This window comes from Lactuca virosa, chromosome 5, assembly GCF_052849685.1.
Source record: "Lactuca virosa cultivar CGN04683 chromosome 5, Lactuca_virosa_CGN04683_v6, whole genome shotgun sequence".
Taxonomy (NCBI): Eukaryota; Viridiplantae; Streptophyta; class Magnoliopsida; order Asterales; family Asteraceae; genus Lactuca; species Lactuca virosa.
This window is the reverse complement of record NC_136430.1, coordinates 33,709,024-33,729,168: the sequence shown is the minus strand read 5'-3', so window position 1 is coordinate 33,729,168 and position 20,145 is coordinate 33,709,024. Positions and strand designations below refer to the sequence as shown.

The 20,145-nt window shown below is 39.6% G+C and overlaps 1 protein-coding gene across 1 annotated transcript; it reads right to left on the bottom strand.

Annotated features, from left to right (window-relative positions):
* Nucleotides 1-9,885: 9,885 nt before the first annotated feature.
* On the bottom strand, nt 9,886-10,671 carry LOC145111137 (uncharacterized). The gene is made up of 2 exons (XM_079047434.1): nt 10,422-10,671; nt 9,886-10,274 (listed from the first exon to the last, which is right to left on the bottom strand). Exons 1-2 carry the CDS (start codon nt 10,669-10,671, stop codon nt 9,886-9,888), a joined length of 639 nt encoding a protein of 212 aa, XP_078903560.1.
* Nucleotides 10,672-20,145: the final 9,474 nt, after the last annotated feature.

The following is a 20,145-nucleotide window of genomic DNA, read 5'->3' as shown; positions in this document are numbered from 1 at the left end:
CTTGCAACACTTACCATAATAATTACGCTCCCACTAGCATAAAAAATATTATTAGCATAACACTTATGCTCCCACTAGCTTTGACATGTATTCAGAAATCAGCTGGACTTCTAGAAATCAATACTTATTGACTTTCATTACCAAAGTTCAGATTTCTGATACGAGATGCTTCGATAAGACTTTATTTAGGCTTCTCAAAATCATACACCTTTCCTTAGATAGATCACATGTGTGTCTTAACAATTTTAGATCTTACAGCCATAAGTCTGAAATGTTTAGACCTTTTCCATTTCTCACAATTCGAATTATGAAGAGGGATGTCGTAATCATAATTGAATTTGAGAATGCAAATATCACAATTTTTATCTCCTTAAAATCTACTTAGTGAAAGCGTTTCCTCACAATAATTTTCATGATTCAGAGAGAAGCCTTATGACACTTAGATTTTATGGTGTATGTGTTCCTATCCATGTGAATTTGTTATAATCATAATCACAAGACATGGTTAGTGACAAATCCAAACTCATTTGTTCAATCTTAATTCTTGCCACCTGGCAGCACAAGGGCCTACCATTGCTTCCAGGTTGTTGTGCAACCAATTGAGAACTCTCAGAACTCACATGCATAGTCAACTTTAACTGGAATGGGCACAGAAATAAGAATATGTCAACACAATAGGTCAAAAACCTCAAGTCGTGTGCTAGTGTTTAACAATAGGTTTATTCTTGATTAGTTCTTGAAACTTGTCAAGATGTTTAAGACTCCCACTGACCGCTTGACATATATGATTCACTTTGTCAAGGAACATTACTTGACAAACCAATACTCACGAGTTAGTACGGATTCTAATCAAGACAAACACTTCACACAATTGGCCTTAGTTGGTCTTTGTTTTATCCAAAACATCACAACTTTCCAATTTCAAATGTACAAGAGTAGAAAACTTTTACTCTACATTTGATAAGTGTTTTAAACCCTTCTCAAGATTATGTCACTCAAGGTTACAATCTTGGAGTATGACTCTAAGACTTGTTTTGGGAACGAAGTATGACTCATCTTCTTGATTTAAACTATTTCAACAATTCACGATTCCTCTTCTTAGCCATACAAATGCACTAAGATGTCTTTAGAGGGTTAATTGTGATTTGGTTTTCCCATAAACATTAAGATGATCATAAAACACGATACTAAAGTACTCTCCCATCTTTTCAGATTGGAGAAACTTTTACCTTTCTGCCTAATTTGATTCTTCACATTCGTTCTGCCATACATTGAACCTTTTCCAATGTTTCAGAATTATATTTAAACTTGTAAGCATAATCATGTTTACTAAACTTTAGTAAATCATGATGAATAGTCTTATCGATCTTTGTGGTGGATCTTGACCAGCGCACACCCAGTGTACCCGATCCCCTAGTCCTTCACTTGACTAACATATACATGTGAACAAGGAATTAGTCTTAATTTACCAAAGATGAGAATTCTCATTCATCATACAATACAACTTGCATGATTCCAAGTTTCTGTCCAATTGAAACTTGGGTGATGAGAATCTTTCCTTATTTGGCAAATATGACACTACCTCAAACGAAAGAATCAAATCCATATTGCTAACAATAGAAACATACAAACATCAATTTTTCATAAATGCCATTGTAATGAGATATAATAAAAACAAAATTTTATTTATTTATAAAATGCAGAAAAAACTTTTCCTTACAATGCAATTACAAATGAAAACTATCTTATTACATATTTCCTAGCAATCTATCATAACTCCTAAGCAGCAGCTCAAAAATCCGATCTTTGAACCATGCGATTGAAATCCATCTTCGCGATCAGATTCAGCATACTCTTCCTTTAAGCTTCCTTCCCTTTGCATGATCCTACAAAACATCAAAATGCAACCTTGTCACATCATGTATTAAGAATCAACAATTAAGAACTTAATAGAGTTAGACAGTAGACTTACCTGAATGAGAGTCAAACTTTTCGATTCTACCTTTTCTCAGATCTTTCAGGTAGTCAGGGCAGCTTCGCAACCAATGCCCCTTCTCTTGGCAGTAGAAACATATAGACTCTTTGGGAATGGTATACAGGACAATCTCAGACTTAGCTTTTCTCTTTCCCTTGGAAGGAGAAATCTTTTCTGGACTTCCAATATTTCCATTGTCAATGTCCATTGAAGTTTGGGGAGTAGATCTTCCAATCAAATTTGCTTTTCCAGTGCGCCAAATCATTGCTGATTCAGCAGCAACAAGCAAATAGGTAAGATCAATAAGGGTCATGTCGTGGTCTGTCACATAGTAGTCCTTAATGAACTCACTATATGACTCAGGAAGTAATTGAAGAACCCAGTCAACGGCCAACTTCCTTGAGACTTTGACACCCAATACTCTCAGCCTGTCAATATGTGACTTCATCTCCAAGACGTGAGTACACACATGCCTTCCATCTTGATGTTTCATTGCAAGTAGGGCTTGAGTGACCTTGAATTTTTCAAGTCTTTGAACTTGTGGGTTAGGGAGAATTATTGGAGGAAGTGGAGGAAGTGAAGTATGACTTCCACGATCCAACCGCGAGACATCATCTTCAATAGGAAAGCTTTTTCCAAAAGATTTGGGAAGACCATAGTTGTCTGAACTAGACATCTACAATGGGATAAATTCAAGTTAGTTGATTTAAGTCCTTAATATAACACCCAAATGAAATATTAAGGCTAGGACCCAACACAATATTTTACAATTTGGAAGAGAGATGTTGTAATCCAAACTGCAAAATATTTGAAGGTATGTAAATGATGATTTACCAATTTCTATCACGAAAAATGAAAAAAGAATTTTAGGTTTTAAGTGAATTGAAATTCCTAGATCCTTTGAGATTCATTGAAACTTTCAATGGCATGTTTAAATCTCGATTATGCCCTTCAAGTTTGTGGTTGGGATGCCGAGGATCACAAACAAGGTGTGAATAACCATGCAAATTAGCCTGGTACACCCAATATTACAACCACCTATTCAATGTGCCGGTTAACAACACACGCTCCATTGATCGATGATTAACATCAAGCTACCCTTTGCCACGAACTGTCAGTCCAGATTAGTGTGTCGGTTAACCACACACGCTCCACTAACGACTTAACAAGGTGCAAAGTGCAATTTCATGGGTTAGCACCATATTCACATTTTCCTAAGTAACTAAGATTTGGGAATTTATAAGTGTTTAGTTACTTTATATTTATCATTATACTTTTAATGAAGGGAGAATTAGAGTCCTATCCTACCCGTTCGGCTAACGACCCTCCACCAGTCAAGGAAGCGGTGGGTGAGAGTGGACACCCATTAAACTGCCATTTTATAGGCAATAACCTTATACCCCCCTTATAGACCGGCTTCGTGAATGAGGCCTACTAACGGTAAGACCGACTTTACTCTTATACATATATATAAATATTAAACCTATACTATTATAATAGTATAAGGGTTGAATTTTAAACTTTTAAAATTCTAGGGTTTGGAACTAAATATGTCAAAAGAAGACTCTACATTTATAAGTTCCAAAACTTGAGGGCAAGTTTTGTAACTTTCAAAACTTTTTGGAATCCATAACTTATGAGTTTAATAAAGACTTTATGTAAAGACTCTGCAAGTTCATAACCTATGACTTTAATGATTTCTTTAAAAGAAAACTTTTCATTTTCCATAACTTGAGGACAAGTTATGGAATTCATCATTATCATTTAGTTCAAAAATTCTAACAAGAAAATCAAACAATTTGTCTATGATCTAAATTAAACACATAAGAACAAGACAATTCACATCAAACAAATTTCATGTAATTAGCCTAACCATATAAACTAATACAAAACATGAAACTTTGATAATTATCTTATAAATTGGATAAGCATGATCATTACCACATCAAAAACAGGTTTATAAGATCAAAAATAGTTTAGGGTAATGATCCTAGTCCAATTCCAGCCAAAAAACTCGAAAAACTGCATTCTAGGGCACCAACTCGTCGAGTGTATGAACCAACTCGGCGATTTGGATGAATTTGTGCTTGGACTCGGCGAGTCCACTGTCCAGAACAGCAGAAAATTGATTTTTAAAGAATTTTCAAGAAAGTAGCATCAAGTATAATTAAAAACAAGCCTAGGCTCTGATACCACTGATGGGTTTTGAGCATTCTAACACTCCTATGGTGTACATGCAACCTTAGATTCTTTGGATCTATGTTTTCTCTATTATACATGCATACATTCAATATTCCAAAGCATCATCCTAACTAGCATACAATAGAGTATAAACAACATGAAATACAAGTTAGATGACATACCTTTTAGTGTAGTAGAAACCTTGGACCTCTAAGAACTTAGTGCCCCAAGTGTTGCACCTCAAATGGAATCACACAATACCACCAACAAATGGAGGAACTTGAGAATATGTGACTTGCACTCATAAAATCGACTTGCCCTCTTGTGTTTCCACTTAAGTGTCTCCTTAGTGCCACTTAAGTGCCAATTTCATGAGCTAGAGGGGTTCTTATATAGTGTGGCCAACTAGGGTTACACCATGTAAACCCTAATGACTTTCCATATCCCTCATGCTCCATGAGTTAAAACCTCCATGGAGTATCCATGGGTCACCACATGGGTTTAGCCCAACATGAAGAACTATGGATCATAAGCCCACATTATAAGAATGAATGATTTACATAATTAATCCCCATATATTTAATTAGTCTCTTTTGATCACAAAATTAATTCCAAACTAATTTTTGATCAATACTAATTAAATAATATGATTTCATATTAATATATTAGAACTTATAATATATTAATAACTCATAAATATCCTCTTCTCCCAAAAGTCTATCCAAATTGTTTCGATGCCATGCAATCCAAATGGACCATGCTACACTCGGGTCAAGTACATACCAATAATAGTTATGGGCTTAGACACCTAATCCAACATACGCAACATATTTTCCAGATATAAAATACATATACAGTTTAAATCATTCAAAACATGTATAAAATCGTTCATCCAGCATAGACGGTAAGTATTCAGATAATATGCACACATAGCACGTAATTTATATAAAATACTTCATATCTATGTGTAAGATGAAAGTAACTATGCACTCACTTGTTAAAGTGACGACTCGAAATTCGAGCAGCGCTTCGCTTCTTAACAATATGATTTCCTTCGATGAAACCTAGTATTATTACCACTAGATTTTAGTCTAATATTTATTGCGACTAATTATTAGTCTAGATTCGTCATTAACTCAAAGTCTCCTTCATGATCTATCAAGTAAGGAACAACCAGGTAGGATCATATCGGAGGTAGGGTTCGTTTGGTATACGAAGTATACTGTTTGGAAATCCCACTTTAAACACCTCACTAAATCACAGTCTAGACATCATCCCCGTAAGTAAATCAATCAGTATAATAACTTGGAATCACTTATAAATCTTGTTTATGGGTTCATAATAACGATAATGAACTTAAACATAAGTTATACTTTAAGTAGGGTAATCATAACTCACTTACTGGGGGTTTGGCTAGGAGCCTAGCAATGCAGGGGCAGAACTTCTGAGCTTTGCCGAAAGCTCTTCTTCTCGGAGCCTTCCGGCGCTCCGAGACTCACCTATAGCACTAAGAAGTTGCTAGGGAAGGGGGAAGAGGGTTTGGGGGTAATGGGAGAGAAAGAGTATGAAAGGTGTGAGTTTTAGGGGTGTTCTATGCCTCTATTTATAGGCTTTCTGGGGATTCTCACGTCGTGAGACTTAGCTCTCACGTCGTGAGCTTTGCGTAGGCACCAAGGCGAAGTCTGGTGCTGGCACGTGGCGCCGGACGCATGTAAAACAGCCAATCTTTAAAAATTCATAACTTTCGCATAAAAACTCTATTTTTGACGTTCTTTATATTATACAGGTAGGTAAAGACAATATATACAACTTTCCTTTTGACTCCATCGGCTATTTCTCGACCGATTTTAAATTGAACAGTATGAGAAGATTACACTGTTAAATGACTGCGTAAAATTCATAACTTCTACATACGGACTCTGTTTTCGTCTGTCTTTTTATCGTTGAGCTCCTACTAATGAGATCGTCAATTCTCATTTAGGTTGCGTTGGCTAAAAATGGATCGATCTAAAATTCGAATTCCGGGTTGTGCACTATTATGCAAAATCTTAGAAAAATCATAACTTCCTCATACGAAGTCAGATTTGGGTGTTCTTTTTATGCACACTCTCAGTTTAAAGTAAAATACAACTTTAATTTAGATTTCTAAGGCTAAAAAGTAGTTTATCAAAAATTCACTTTTTACGTTACGCGATGTCGTGCCGGTTTTGTCGTAAAACTTCGACGGGCCGTAACTTCTTCGTTATAACTCGGATTTCGGCGTTCTTTATATGTACGGATTCCTTGTAACATATACGATAACTTGATTAAGATTATTCATTCTAAATAATTTTCTATCAAAAAGTCATATTTGCACGCTCATTGTCTCTAAGTTGACTAGCCCGAATCTACGGGCGTTATAACTACAGACTGCTCAGAGTCGGTAGAAGAGCTATGCCGACAAGCGCCGTTCCGACTTGGAATTTCAAGTGGGCGACATGGTTCTCCTGAAGGTGTCAGCTTGGAAAGGTGTCATCCGGTTCAGGAAGCAGGGCAAGTTGGGCCCTAGGTACATCGGTCCTTTCAGGGTTATAGCCCGGGTGGGCAAGGTGACGTATCGTTTGGATCTTCCAGCAGAGCTCAGCTAGATCCACAACACTTTCCATGTTTCTCAGTTACGGAAGTGCTTAGTGGATGACTCAACGGTTGTGCTCCTAGAGGATATTCAGGTTGATGACAGCCTGAACTACATTGAGAGACCTGTAGCTATTCTCGATAAGAAGATGAAGGAGCTAAGGAACAAGAGGGTTAAATTGGTGAAGGTGCAGTGGCAGCACCGCAAGGGTTCAAAGTGGACTTGGGAGCCCGAGGAGGAGATGAGGGAGCACTACCCGGAGTTGTTTCCTGACGCAGAAGACTTCGAGGACGAAGTCTAAGACAAGTGGGGGAGAATTGTAACGCATGGTTCCTGGTACGCATTTAATTATAATTTATTCACTTTTGTAGAGCTACTCGACGAGTTGAGAGCCTCGAATCGGCGAGTAGGTCTGCCAGAATGAAACCCTAATTTCGGGGTTTTGCACCCTATTTAAGAATCTTAATCCCCACTTGTTTGCCTCATTTCCAGCCTCTAAGTCCCAAACCCTAATTCACGAAACCCTAGTGCCTTGTATGAGCTTGTGAGTTGTTTTGAGCGAAGATTGTGTGTTTTAAAGCTTATTGAAGAAGGAGGAGCTTGGAGATTCAGAAGGAAGCTAGTAGATCCAAAAACAACATCTCATCATCTTCATTTTCTGGTAATCAAGTCTCAACCTTGCTTAGTAGATTGATATATCTCATTCTTTTCACTTTATGGGGTTATTGGTCCAAGAAGCTTATTGCTTGGGAAAGGGACATCCCAAGTGATTTACCTTTCAGATCTGGGGTCTAGAAGGGGTTTCATGGCATAAAGGTGCAAACTTTATGACCATGGAAGCCCCATGCAAGCTTTAAGGTGTGGTTTTGGCGTTTTAAGCCCCAAAAGGCCATGCATGGGAGGAAAGTCCGAGACTTTACATGTTCATTTGGTGTCTAGGACCTAGATCTCAGTTTTCATGCTTTGGTTTGGAGTATTATGGCTTTTGGATCAAGATCTATGTCCTAGAGAACTAGGGTTTGAGCTAAACCCATTAAGAAGGACTAATAACAGGTAAAGTTGGAAACTTTACCCTTAAAAGGGTATTTCCAGTATGTAGATGAAGTATGGATTTTGGATCTGAAGGATAGGATCTTAATCCATTGAGATGGCTCAAACAGACAGAGGAACTCGGCGAGTCCATGGAGAGACTCGACGAGTTGAGTTGGTTTTTCCCGATCATGTACAAGGTGGAACTCGACAAGTGTGTGAAGGGACTCGACGATTTGGCACGTGTTAGCATGACTATGAGTAGCAAGGGAACTCGGCGAGTCAGTGGGATGACTCGACGAGTTGAGTCAACTCGGATGGTTGACTTTGACTTTGACTAAGCGTTGACTTTGACTTGGACTTTGACTTTGACCTAGGATAACCCGTGAAGGGGTCTTGATGTAAGGAATGGTATCTAAGAGGTTGTTTTGTATAGGGCGTGAGTAGAGCCAGGTGTAGGAGCAGAGAAGTTCAACTACTTCACTCGACATTTGAGGTGAGTTTTCCTCCAGTAGGAACGAGTCGAAGGCACCAAGGCCGACCCGTTTATGTATCTTAGTATATTCCGGATTAAGATCCGATGTCGGGCGGGGCCCGATGTAGAATTATATGTTTTTCCGGATTTCGATTCGATGCTGGGACGGTACCCGAAGGATGTTAGTATGTTTGATGTCTTTTTGATTTTTGCATGTGGATGTATTTGTATGATTCTGGACTACGGTTCGATGCCGGGGCGGTTCCCGAGGAATGTTTGTATGTTTTCGGATTTCGGTCTGATGCGGGGCGGGGCCCGAGGAATGTTTATATGTCTATAGTTAAGTGGTTATGCTTATGTTATGTGTATTAGTAGTTATGCTCATATGTATGCCGAGCTGTGCTCAATGCCGGGCGGGGCCCGATGCCAGATGCGGTCTGATGTCGGGTGGGGCTCGATGTTGGATTAGCCGATGTCGGGCAGTGCCCGATGTAGTAGGGCGGGACCTAATGTATGTTATATGAAATTATGTGATTATGTGTATGGTAAGTGATAGTTTGGGGAGACTCACTAAGCTTCGTGCTTATGATTTTCAGTTTTGGTTCCAGGTACTTCCGCTAGTAAGGGGAAGAGCTCGGGATGACTGCATGGCACACACCACATGGTTCTAGCCTGGGAGGATTCACTCTGATGTTTTGACATATGATTTGATATATTGACAGATGTTATGATATTTTTGAGATACACGAATTATGACTTTTATATGATGATGGATACTTATGGTTTTATTAATGATTTAAAATGAAATTTTTGGACCATATTTTTAGGATGTTTCAAAATGGTAGCGAGAGCTTGCGAAAGAGTGGAGTTGACGGGATAGAGGTCACCCATACTGTCACATCTAAGTAGAGTTTGTTTGGTGCGGTAATCCTTCACAGAAAAACCAAAAGCGTCAAATTCAATGCTACACTTATTATCACGAGTAAAACGACGAACACAAATTAAATTTTTTATGATATTTGGTGTGATGAGAATGTTTTTGAGAGTGAGAATACGATATGGGCATGAGTTAGGAAGAATGGAATGACCGATATTTTGAATGGGAATTTTAGAACCATCACCAACTAATACATATGAGGGTGAAATGTGTTTGTCACTAATAGAGTTAAGTATACCTTCGTTTGAGTGCAGATGAGATGTGGCACCCGAATCCATGTACCATCCAGTAGAGTTAGGATCATTTATTTGCATGGTGTTAAACATTTGAGGCAACGATGTAGCTTGATCCGTATTGGAGCCTGAAAACCAAGTCCATGGGGGTGAGATGGGCTACTGATGAGTGGTATTAAAAACCGCCTGAGGGGCTGTTGGATGAGCAGATCGCCGATCAGTGTGAGCTGAAGGTGACATCTGGTCCGAGAACTGATGGTCAGGCGCTGGATTCGGAAAGGGCAGGAGGCTCGATGATGCAGCAGGAGCTGCTGAACACTGTTGATGTTGTTGTGATGTTGTGGTCGGAAAAGGGTACCACCCGAAACCCCAGCTATGGGGGACATTAGGCTGCTGTCGAGAGAAAGAAAATTTATTTCCACGACTTCCTCGATTGTTAGATCATCCGCCACCACGATTATTGCGCCCTCCGGTGCGTCCTCCGCGAGAATTGTTATTGCCACGAAATTCACGAGAGCGTTGATTAGTATTTGAATTTTCAGTAGCAAGAACAGTGGAAGAAGAAGAGTTGTCAAGATGTGTACCAGGTATAGTTCTATGTTGAAGTTGATTCATAGTTTGCTCTTCAAGCGTAAGTATTGAGCGAGTTTCCAAGAAAGTAGGGAACGGAGTGCGATGACGGAGGATACTTGCAATATGATCAAAACGAGAATGGAGACCATTGATGGTATAACTTACCAGATTCTTTTCAGGGACAGTAGCTTCAATGTTCTCGAGCAAGTCAACAAGGTTCTTGATTCTGGAGCAGTATGCATTAACAGAGGTATCTCCTTGAGAGATATTGTGCAATTCTTGTTCCAATTACATGGATCAAGCATCCTTGTTGTCACGAAACAAATTTTCCAGAGCACTTCATAGATCAACAGCAATTTGATTCTTCTTGTGTATAGTTTGGGTCAAGGATTGAGTCATAGTACCAAAAATCCTTATCTTGACAATAGCATCAACACGATTCCATTCCTTTTTGTCAAATGTGTATGTAGCTTTGTCATCTGGTTGACTGAGATGATCTTTAACTCCAAAAGCAACACAGTGGGTTTCAAATACGTCAGGCCATGCATCATAGTTCATATGTTCCATATCAAGAGTGAATTGAATGTATGCCTTGATGTTTGTTATACCGTATGGATTATCAGAAGAAGAAGGGACCGGATTTGATGTCACCATGATAACATGGAAGAAAAAGAAAAGAACAGAATGAGAGAAGGATCAGTCGACAGAACAGGAAGAGGTCGACGATTAGGGTTAAGAAGAAATGTTTTTAGGGTTTTGGCTTTGATACCATGTAATCACAATATTTTCCCGTAACCCTTCTCTCATTCATTAAACAGTATCAATAGTAAAACAATACAAGAGGCCACATAATACACGAATGAGCCTGAACAACAAAAGAGCCTAAACAACAAGAATACGACTAATAATAAAGTCCACTAACATGGGCAGAGTAGGGTGGAGTGAATTTTTCTATTTTTATTATTAAAATATATAAATGGATAAAAAGAAAAAGAGAAAACGTATTACAAAAGGTAAGCTGGTCTTTTGTATGAAGTAGAGACGTCCATTGCAAGGAATGCAAACCTCAAGGACCAACCATGTAACAAAATCAATACTATGACCAATAACGATAATTGGAAAAACCACATGGACCGAATGTGTAACTTACTCTATTTTGGTCCATCCAAATCTTTCTAGTTTCTACTGGTGCCTTAAATCGACTATTTCAACCTCTATTAACTCGTCGGATTTATCAATTTTACATATTACGTTGCATTTTAGCTATACGTGGTTTTTCTTTTTGGGGAATGTGAGGGTATTGGAAGAACGTTGTTGTTTTCGTGGATGCACGACATCCGTACACAAACACTTTGCTATCTACCAATCACCAACGGTTCCTTTGTTGCTAATCCTTTCTCCCTTTTCCTTTCTTTTGTCCAATTAAGATTTTATACGATATATTTTTGATATATGCTATATCTTTAATCGATTTTAAATAATATATTTTCATCATTTTATATATAGTAATCATAATATACTAACATCTTCCACATATGATATATTTCACGTTCTGTCTATTAATGTGATTTGAAATATTTTACAAATCATCGACGATAAGAGTTGAATCATCAACTCATAATGTTCATTTGATCCTGTTTTCATCTCTAGATTTCATAATTGTATTTAATCTACGAAAACAACAATTTTCGTCATAATTATCCACTTTTGTCGATTTCATGAGTATATATAGTTATTATACTTCATTTTTTACACTCATTAATTAGAAAACAATTCAAAATATGATTTCAGTTACTGGTCTTGTACTTTTGTTCTAACCGTTATATTCATTATTATATTATAATATAATAATAATAATTTTACATCGTCTAAGATTGATTAATTTGAGCGTTTAGTGACTTTTTTAGTTATAATTACTAGTTCATAAAACAAAGCGACACTAAGATACTAAAATACACACTTGTTTAAGTCTAAAGGGTGGTACAATTTTTGCCGATAAAAAGATGTCACATAAACGCCACCTAAACTTTTACAGTTTTTATATTTTTTACCTATGAGTCTTCACATACCAAAAAAAAAAATTAATTCAAAATCTAAATAATTACATAAAGCATAAAAATAAATACTAATTCAAATAACATAACATTTCATAAATTAAAAACATTACATTTGATTTAACAATCATAAAACGAAAATTAAATTAACTAATTTAATAAAAAACTTTAGTCCGAATATTCACCGATATTATTGTCAATTGACTCATTTAAACCAATTTCATTAACCTGATATATATGTTCCGCCAAATCGTTGCGAAGCTCGTTGTGTTTTTGATTGTCACGTATCACCTTTCTTCTTGCACGCCATGGGATGGAACCATGCGGTATTGGCGCACTTGAGGATGCATTGTCATTTGGTTGAAACTGACAAATTATTTTGTCCTTGTCTTCCAAAATCATATTATGTAAAATGATACACACATACATAATACAAGCGAGCTTTTCCACACTTCGAGGACGAGGAGGATGTTGTATTATGCGCCAACGCCTCTTGAGGACTCCAAATGCTCGTTCGACATCATTCCTAGCCTTTTCTTGGTATGTTTTATACTTTATGCGTTTTGGATCGGGCTTTTGACTTAAAAGTCCTTAAGTTTGTCAGATTTTGTTGGTTTTGTTCCTATGACGACTTTTTGTTCGTTAATGTCCAAAATTTTCCAAGTTTTTTTCATTTTTGCCCTTGCTACCTATAATAGTAGGTGTCTAGGGACAAAACCGATAAAATTTAACAAACTTAAGGACTTTAATGTCAAATTTGGAAAACATACTTAGGATAAAAACATATAAGATTTATAAACTTGAGGGTTTTTTTGCAAATTTGAAAAAAATACTTAGGGTAAAAACATCAAAGATTTGTAAAAAGGACAAAAGTGAAAAAAACTTGGCAAATTTTGGACATTAACGAACAAAAAATCGTCACAGGGACAAAACCAACAAAATCTGACAAACTTAAGGACTTTTAAGTCAAAAGCCCTTTTGGATCACCTGGACATGTTAGCGTTTTCACAAACACATCAAATTCAGGGTATAAACCATCAGCAAGATAATACCCATAATCGTACGCCGTTCCATTCACTTGAATTAGACAGTTAGGTGCGGACCCATCACAATACCCATTGAATATGGGCGACATGTCTATAACATTAATATCGTTGTTTGAGCCGGGAGCACCAAAAAATGCATGCTAAATCCCAAGATCCTGTGACGCAACAACTTCAAGTATGACTGTGGGGTGACCCTTATCACCCCGTGTAAATTGCCCTTGCCATGCATTAGGACAACTACCCTAAGCCCAATGAAGACAATCCAAACTTCCAAGCATACCAGGAAAACCATGAACACTAGCATGATGATCATATAATGATTGAACGTCAGTAAAATGGGTTTACGTAAATACCTTGGACTGTAAATAGTGACAACGCATCTGTAAAACCCATACAAACTGTCCCTAGCTACCAGCTCAGACATTTGAAAATATTCGTCCCATGAATCAGAAACGGAACTGTAAGCTAATTGATGAACTGCAATTGCGCATTTTTGTATTTCTGAAAACCCATCCACACCTCTTGTATCTCGACATTTTCTAATATATTCAGAAATGTTAGTAACGTCACCTACTATACGAATAAATAAATGTTTCACCATTCGGAATCGACGTTGAAACTTATGTTCCCTGTAAACAGAATTTTCATTGAAGTATTAGACGGGTGTTTGCATCTGTTGTGACATCTCGCCGGATTTTCGAGTCTTGAGTCTTGGATCCAGGTCAGAGATCTGGGTCCGATGTCGTCTGTGTATTCCCGACTTGGTACCCACTAATAACCACAATAGATCGTTAGAGTTGCTCTGGGGCCGAAGCCCCGGAAGCAAGCTCCGACGATCAAGTCAGATCAGTGGAGATGATGAACGGCTTTCTCCTAGTCGGAGAAAACCACTTTTATGTGTGGGTTATATGTTTAGCCATGGCGGCTGTGTAAAGGTAGAGAGATAAAGGAGGAACCATCTAGGGTTTTTTCTAGGAGAGAGAAGATGCCTCCAAAAGGTGGAGGACATGTTCTATTTATAGGGGACCATTAGGTCAGAAGGGTAGTTATGTCTTTTCCTCTTGGAATTAGGCCAAAGGGAAACTAGGTCAGGCCTTGGGCCCATCCAGTTCAGGCCCAGCTGGCAAGGCCTCCTGGCAAACGCCCGCACCCGGCGAGGTCGGTGTCACACCCCGAAACCGATGGCGGAAACATTCCGGGGCGGAGGACGTCATGTATAGCATCACAACCAATGAATAACAGCAATCATAGCAACACAACCATTACAGTGAATACTTAAATAAAGATGTTTACACCAGTTTGAAACTTAGTTTAAATTACATCCAATAGTTTTGTATAGTCTAAACTTAAAACTCTTATTGCTCCCGTTCCTCGAAAATCCAGCAAGTATCTGTCTACTGATTTCCTGAGAATACAAGCAGTTTAAAAGAGTATCAACATATAGCTGGTGAGTTCATAAGCGATGGTTTGCAGTGAAAATCGTTGATGAGTTCGGAAAATATTTGTATAGTTTCAAGAAAATCCGATATTTTCCTTAGTGAAAATGTAGTATTATCAGTTCTGTAATAAACCATGAATATTTGTATGTTTCCAAGAAAATCCGATATTTTCTTTAGTGAAAAGGGGTAGCGTTATTGATTTCGTATAAAACCATGAATGTTCGTTACTGAAAATTGTAGTGATATGCGAAAATACTACCTCATGTGACTAGCTAAAACTAATCATGAAGTGAAAGTATTTGATATGTGAACCCATTGCATAATCGGTTCTGTTTGAAAAAACCCTGGCTTTAGCCAGAATACGTAGTGTGTATCAGTTCTATTTAGTAAAAGTAGAATTGTTGAAGAGTGTTAAGCTGTAAACTAAAGGTGATTTATACATATTGTGAGTCGTATAACCATGCTTGATATGACTAGAGATCTTTCTAACGTTCTTCAGGCGTCGAGTTAAATGACATTTGTACATCTCAGGCGTGCCCGCCTAACTATAGCTAGCAGTCCAGATGTGGGATTGTCAGTCCCGAATAGATCTATTCACAAATCTCACGCTCTCCCTCCAGGAGACTCTGGTTATACAGTGGTAGGATTTATCCCTGTACACCTAAGGGTACAGTAGTGAAGTAGCGCCTCACAGTATCGTACAATCTAGTTTACATGTAGTGTAGCAGCGTTCCATCGTAATGAAAATCCGTATGTATACCGTACATAATGATAATTACAGTTATGAAAAGCCATGATAAAGTGGTGATGTAAACTGTAAATGGTTTCTGTCTCGGTGCATATGTTTAACAGTGAAAGTTTCTGTACTTGTTATATTTTTAGAAAAATCCCAAACTATACCGATTATAGTTTGCATGTATAATGTAGTGAATAGCGTGTCCGTAAACTATGCAAATTTTTGTGAAAACGTCCCTTATGCTTAACACAGTACAAAAGGGTTAAAGTATGAGATTTGCATAAGTTTTTGAAAACATTTATGTTTAGCTTGTATTCCCCCCTGAAAACATTAAAAACACGGAAAAATGTAGGGGTATGAGCTCACAGTTCTTGTTGTGAAATCGTTGACTGGATGAAGATCCTTGAGTTGTTGCACGTGACACTTAACGAAATCCTATTATCAAATAAATACATATATGTATCTACATTAGCGATTTCAATAGATAAAGTGTCATAAGAACACTTGAATTTGGTTGAGGAATGTTACCGGGACTTGATCGAATCGAAGAAAATGTGTTTTCAGCCAAAAGCACCACCAAAAAGGTGTTTACGGTCGAAGAGGGGTTTACGGTTCTTGAAGGCTCGGTGAGTTTACGGCCGTAAACTCAAGAACAGAGTTTACGGTTCTTGAAGGCTTGGACCGTAAACTGAAGAACAGAGTTTACGGTTCTTGAAGGCTTGGACCGTAAACTCAAGAACAGAGTTTACGGTTCTTGAAGGCTTGGACCGTAAACTCAAGAACAGAGTTTACGGTTTCTGAAGGCTGACCGTAAACTCAAGAACACTAGAGCTGGATGTTGATTTCGAAGAGATGAGTGCCCTGAGACGTTCCAAAGCGACCCAAACGTGATTTTCTCGATGACTTCCGAAATTTGAAGTCGTTTTGAGTGTTTACGATTAAGGTTCTTAGAGAGAGAAGGAGAGAGTTTTTGGCCAGAAATGTTCTAATGAAGGTGGATGCATCGTATTTATAGGGGTGAGGTGGGGGTCCACTCTTCACTGACCGTAAACAGGTTTACGGTCGTAAACGAGTTTACGGCCGTAAACACGTTTACGGTCGTAATCTCATCTAGACCGACAATGCTTGATTTTTCGAAATAATCGGGTTTCCGTGCGATTTTTGGTTCCGACTTGTAAATAATTTAATTAAATATAACTAGATTATTTTCTAAACCAAGGAGTTTGACGGAAAAGTTAACGAATTTGAAATTTTATTAACGGAAATCACGAAACGGAAACGGACAAAGTTTCGGGTTGTCACATCATCCCCTCGTTAGAGGGAATTTCGTCCCGAAATTCGAACCTAGAATACAAATCATGGATTAGGAAAGAGATGCGGATACTTCTGTTTCATCTGATCTTCGCGCTCCCAAGTGAATTCAGGTCCCCGCTTGGCATTCCAGCGAACCTTCACTATCGGGATGCGACTTTGTTTCGTTCGTTTGACTTCCCGATCCATGATTTCGACGGGTTCTTCCACGAAGTTGAGGTTTCCGTTGATTTTAATCTCATCGAGAGGGATCACAAGTGTCTCATCGGACAGACACTTCTTTAGGTTTGATACGTGGAAAACAGGATGGATGTTGCTGAGCTCTCGGGGTAACTGAAGTTTGTATGCCACGGGACCGATCCTAGCAAGGATTTCAAACGGTCCAATGTACCTTGGGTTTAGCTTTCCACGCTTCCCAAAACGTATCATGCCTTTCCAGGGTGAGACCTTCAGAAGGACGCGGTCACCAACCTGGAACTCCAAGGGTTTTCGTCTCTTATCGGTGTAGCTCTTTTGTCTATCTCGTGAGGCTTTCAGTCGTTCTCGGATTTGCACAATCTTTTCAGTTGTCTCTCGGATAATTTCAGGACCAGGGAGAGTACTGTCGGGGACTTGACCCCTGGCTAGCTGCGTGTCACCCACCTCAGCCCAGCACAGAGGGGATCTGCACTTACGGCCATAGAGGGCTTCAAACGGCGCAACCTTGATGCTGGTATGGTAGTTGTTGTTGTAGGAAAATTCAACCAAAGGAAGATGAGTGTCCCATGACGCGCCGAAATCGACGACGCAGGCTCTCAACATGTCTTCCAATGTCTGAATTGTTCTCTCACTCTGTCCATCAGTCTGCGGATGATAAGCCGTGCTCATATCCAACTTAGTTCCAAGAGCTTTCTGTAGTGACTGCCAGAACCTCGATGTAAACCTTCTATCTCGATCGGAGATAATGGATGCAGGTACACCATGAAGGCAAACTATCTCTTGAAGGTAGATCCGTGTGAGTCTCTCCATCTTGAAGCTTTCTTTGATTGGTAGGAAGTGGGCGGACTTCGTCAACCGATCGACAATTACCCATATGGCATCGTGCCTACATCGAGATCTGGGTAACTTGGTGATAAAATCCATGGTTATCCTTTCCCACTTCCACTCAGGTATTTCCGGCTGTTGAAGTAGACCTGAGGGCTTCTGATATTCGACCTTCACCTTGGCGCAAGTCATGCACTTTCCCACGAAGGTAGCGATCTCTGCTTTCATGTTTGGCCACCAATAGAGCTGTTTGAGATCCAAGTACATCTTATCCGACCCTGGGTGAACGGAGTATTTAGTCTTGTGAGCCTCATTCATGACAACCTCTCTATACCCGCCGAACTTTGGGGTCCAGATCCGGTCCATGAAATAATACACTCCGTCTCCTTTGACCTCCAAGTCCTTGTCCATTCCCCGCAAAACTTCATCTGTCACGTTCTCGGATGTTAAGGCTTCCAGCTGAGCCTCTCTGATCTGCGCGGACAGGTGGGAATGGATGGTCATTGTTAGTGCCTTCACCTTACGCCCCGAATACTCCTTTCGGCTGAGGGCGTCTGCTACCACATTGGCCTTGCCGGGATGATAGCGAATTTCGCACTCGTAGTCACTGAGTAACTCTACCCATCGCCGTTGTCTCATGTTTAACTCCTTTTGGTCGAAAATATGTTGCAAGCTCTTATGGTCGGTGAAGATAGTGCACTTGGTTCCATAGAGATAGTGTCTCCAGATTTTTAACGCAAAGAACACTGCTCCCAACTCTAAATCGTGAGTTGTGTAATTGACTTCGTGTGTTTTCAACTGCCTCGAGGCATAGGCGATGACCTTTCCTCTCTGCATGAGCACACAGCCTAGGCCCTGATTGGATGCATCACAATAGACTACGAAGTCTTCCGTCCCTTCGGGCAGGGACAAGACAGGTGCACTACACAGGGCCTGCTTCAATGTTTGAAATGCAGTGTCTCGCTTGACTCCCCAACTGAAGGTTACACCCTTCTGTGTCAGGGTGGTTAAAGGCTTAGCGATTCTGGAGAAGTTCTGGATGAACCTGCGATAATAGCCCGCGAAACCCAAGAATTGCCGGATTTTTGTGGGTGTCTTCGGTGCAGACCAGTTCTCAATCGCCTTGATCTTGGAAGGGTCCACGTGTATTCCTTCCTTGCTAATCACGTGTCCTAGGAAATTTACTTTCCTAATCCAGAATTCTCACTTCGAGAATTTCATGTATAGTTTTTCTACCCTTAATGTTTCCAACACCTGCCTTAAGTGTTGTTTATGGTCATCCTCACTCCGCGAATAGACAAGTATATCATCGATGAACGCAATCACGAACTTGTCTAAGAAAGGGCGGCACACCCGATTCATCAAGTCCATGAATACTGCCGGTGCGTTGGTTAGACCAAAGGGCATTACTACAAACTCGTAGTGTCCATAGCGAGTTCGGAATGCTGTTTTGGGCACATCATTCTCATGAACTCGCAACTGATGGTACCCTGATCTTAGACCTATCTTTGAGAAATAACTGGTTCCCTGAAGTTGGTCAAAGAGATCGTCGATTCTGGGTAAGGGATATCGGTTCTTGATGGTAAGCTTATTCAGCTCTCAGTAGTCAATGCACATCCGAAAAGATCCATCTTTCTTTTTCATGAATAAGATCGGAGCTCCCCAGGGTGAGGAACTCGGCCTTATGAATCCTTTGCTGATCAGCCCATTGAGCTGACTGGATAATTCTTGCATTTCCGTTGGCGCTAAGCGGTAAGGAGATTTAGCTACAGGAGTAGCTCCGGTGATTAAGTCGATACGAAACTCGACTTGGTGCTCAGGAGGGATTCCTGGGAGATCTTCGGGAAAAACATCAGGAAAGTTACAGACTTCGGGGATGCTCTCAAGGACTCCAAGTTTTCGCGTCTCATCAACAACATGAGCTAGGAATGCATGACACTCCTTCCGAAGATACTTATGGGCTTTGATGCACGAAATGATACGGAGGTTCGAGCTAGGCTTATCTCCGTAAATCATGAGGGTTTTGCCAGAGGGAAGATTGAGACGGATAGCCTTCTCGAAGCAAAGAATATCAGCATGATTGAGACTCAACCAATCCATGCCGATAATGGCATCGAAGCTCTTGATAGACACAGGCATAAGGTCGATGGGAAACGAATAATTGTCTAGAGTAAGAGTACAGCCTATGAATATGTCGTTAGTGCTCTCCTTCTTTCCGTTAGCCATCTCGACAGTAAATGTTTCGGTTAGAGGTTGGGATTCACACTTGATTAAATGTTTGAATGTATGACTAACAAAACTCCTCTCCGCACCAGAATCGAAGATAATGCATGCATAAGAGTTGTCAAGGAGGAACGTACCCGTAACAACGGTAGGATCAGCAACTGCTTCCTCCTGGCCCATCACCAAAACTCTTCCTGTATTGCCCCCAGTTGCTGCCTTGGGGCAGTTTCTCCTGAAGTGTCCAGCCTCTCCACATCCATAACAAGTTTGACCAGCGCCCGCTCCCGGAGCCTGGT

What these genes read in the sequence shown, in the direction of transcription:
- LOC145111137 (XM_079047434.1), bottom strand. Translation starts at nt 10,671, where the DNA reads ATGGTGACATCAAATCCGGTCCCTTCTTCTTCTGATAATCCATACGGT. An exon ending in TGTCAAGATAAGGATTTTTG is followed by an intron (nt 10,275 to 10,421) that starts GTACTATGACTC and finishes ATATCTCTCAAG; the next exon opens with GAGATACCTCTGTTAATGCA.